General features: G+C 44.4%; 1 protein-coding gene across 1 annotated transcript; it reads left to right on the top strand.

The window, feature by feature from the left end:
• Window positions 1-414: 414 nt before the first annotated feature.
• On the top strand, window positions 415-1577 carry LOC136472869 (BTB/POZ and MATH domain-containing protein 1-like). The gene is made up of 2 exons (XM_066470573.1): window positions 415-445; window positions 538-1577. The coding sequence occupies exons 1-2, from the start codon at window positions 415-417 to the stop codon at window positions 1575-1577; spliced, it is 1071 nt and encodes a 356-aa protein (XP_066326670.1).
• Window positions 1578-2574: the final 997 nt, after the last annotated feature.

The raw sequence follows: 2574 nt of genomic DNA, 5'->3' as shown, positions 1-2574 counted from the left end.
TCCATCCCACCTCGTTGTAGTCATCACTGATCTACCGACCTCACCGCATCAAAACCTATCAAGCTTTGCTGCCATAGATCTATTTGAGCTTGCCACGTCGGATCCTCTTCACCGTGCCGGAAACCCACGCCGCCATAGTCCAGGGCCTCAACCTTGGCACCACGTTTCCAAGGGTATGGTGGGGTGATGAGCATGTGTTTCATTTCTTATCCATGATGGGGTAGTGGGTAATTGTGTGGGTTTGAGGATGACCTTGCCACATGGATCTAAATAGTCTTAGCCTATAAGTATTGTTCTCATTTCTGTCCCTAATCTTGGTTTCTCCCATGATACAGGTGAAATTTAATTCACAAGCTACCTTGTCTCGAGTCGAAACGAAACCTACCAATTCCAGAGAGCTAGCCACGCCACAGAATGAGGGGAGTCACCTTTGAGACTAGCGATGGTAACTTTAGTGGTATTGAGAAAGTTCATGTACTATTATATGGAAAATTTTATGTATTTAATGTCAAATTTACTTCATCCATAATTATGCAGTGAGTAAGCGACACTGCTCATCCATCCTAGAGGTGCAAACCACCACTATAATGGATTCTCCCTCGATTGTCCAGTTCAAAATAAACTATGAGCAAACCAAACACCTTGCCGCAGGCCAAGCCGTCAACTCTGATGCTATATTTGCCGGAGGGCACATATGGAGGATAAACTTCTACCCGCATGGGGTCCAAGAGACTCCAGAGGAAGGTAGAGACAATCCCTCTATTTTCCTCGAACTTTTGAGGAAGTCTAGAAACACAAGGGTCAAGGCCACCTTCACTACATCAATAAAGAACATGGATGATGAAGTATTTGAAGTTGAGAGTAGTTGGTCCTTCCCATCAAAAAGATATGTTGACATACTTCAGTTGTTTCATTTTGGGAGCCATACCGATATGGTTAATAATTATGTGAAGGATGGACATATCAAGTTTGTTTGCACCATCATGGTGTTACAGAGCAACTCTATCCCTGTGCCACTTTCTAACATAGGGAAACATATGGGTACTCTACTGGATAGTATGGATGGAATGGATGTGTCATTTGTCATTGACGGTGAGACATTCCACGCACATCGATTTGTGCTTGCTGCCCGCTCACCTGTCTTCAAAGCAGAGCTCTTTGGATCCATGGCTGAGGCTACAACAATGTCATCCATCACCCTTCATGAGATTGCCCCAGCAACATTCAAGCTCATGCTGCAATTCATGTACACAGATGCCTTACCTGGTGATGAAGAGCTTGGGAACACTCCAATCAAGACCCTTTGGGACTTGCTTGCTGCAGCTGATTATTATGCCTTGGACCGGCTGAAGCTTCTCTGTGCCCAAAAGTTGTGGGACAATGTGTCAGTGGATACAGTTGCCTCTACCTTAGCGTGTGCTGAAATGTACAACTGCCCAGAGTTGAAGGACAAGTGCATTGACTTCTTTGCCGAGGCGAATAATTTCAAGGAGGCCATGTTAACCGATGGTTTTGTGAAGTTGATGCAGCAGTTCCCTTCCATTGTCTCTGAGCTGCGACAGAGGATTGGGACATGAGCATTAGTGCAGTGTTCAGATATTTTATTTGGTGATGCTGGCTAGTATCTCGTATTTCCTAGCATTTTTAATCTAATAATTATGTCTGGTAGCATTGGACTAGCTCAACTTGTGTCTAAGCATTTGTTGTTCTGGCACCATAGTTTCCGAGCATATGCAGGACCAATGGGAAGGTGTGTTCACATATTGCCACACAACTACCTCAGGTTCAAATATAAGAACATCATGTACAATGTGTGGCCTAAATTAAATGTCTTGGTATTTCTTTGTTCTCTTGGTCCTGACCTGTACTCATTACTGAAGTTGGGTTATGCTCGAAGTTTTTTTTCTGTGCGACTATCTTGTGGTGCACCAATTCTATTTGCTGGTTTCTATTATGTGGTTCTCCTACTTGAATGGCAACAGAATTCAATGGCAATCCGTGTTACTGGTCTCTGATGTGGTTTTTCAGTAACCGGAGTCGTGCACATTCTTCGGAAAGAAATTCAAGGTTTGTGGAAGGTGAAAGCTTTTCTGAGTATATATTACCACATCATGTTGTTTGTTTCTCAGTTTCTCGTTATGATTAGGTTGCATTTCCTGTCTACTTTCCTTGGGCATGCAGTTCTTATAGTAACATTTTTTTTGGGGGGGGGGGGGGGGGGGGGGGGGGGGCGGGGTTTGCAAATCTCGATGCCAATCACATGCTACCAGTCTAGATTCCTTAAGTGCTTTTCTCTTTGACATTCCTTCAGGGTTTGTTCTACCTCACACATGCGATTCTTGCTGAAAGTTTCTGTTAATGAAGTAAATTTGATTCCATCCACTATGCAGTGGCGCTTAGACCGATCTTGCACACGCTGTGATAGATGCACGTTCTTCTTTCCCTCTCTTTCTCGGCTGCATCGGTATCGGGTAGGCGGTGCTGCAGATGCCTGTTCGCTTGTTGGTTTCAGCCAGCCCAAACCAGCCAGCCAACAGTGTTTTCCTCTCACAATAAACCAGCCCAGAAACCAAC

Source organism: Miscanthus floridulus, chromosome 8 (genome assembly GCF_019320115.1).
Source record: "Miscanthus floridulus cultivar M001 chromosome 8, ASM1932011v1, whole genome shotgun sequence".
In the NCBI taxonomy this organism is placed as follows: Eukaryota; Viridiplantae; Streptophyta; class Magnoliopsida; order Poales; family Poaceae; genus Miscanthus; species Miscanthus floridulus.
This window is presented reverse-complemented; position numbering and strand designations above follow the sequence as displayed.

What these genes read in the sequence shown, in the direction of transcription:
- LOC136472869 (XM_066470573.1), top strand. Translation starts at nt 415, where the DNA reads ATGAGGGGAGTCACCTTTGAGACTAGCGATG. An exon ending in CACCTTTGAGACTAGCGATG is followed by an intron (nt 446 to 537) that starts GTAACTTTAGTG and finishes ATAATTATGCAG; the next exon opens with TGAGTAAGCGACACTGCTCA.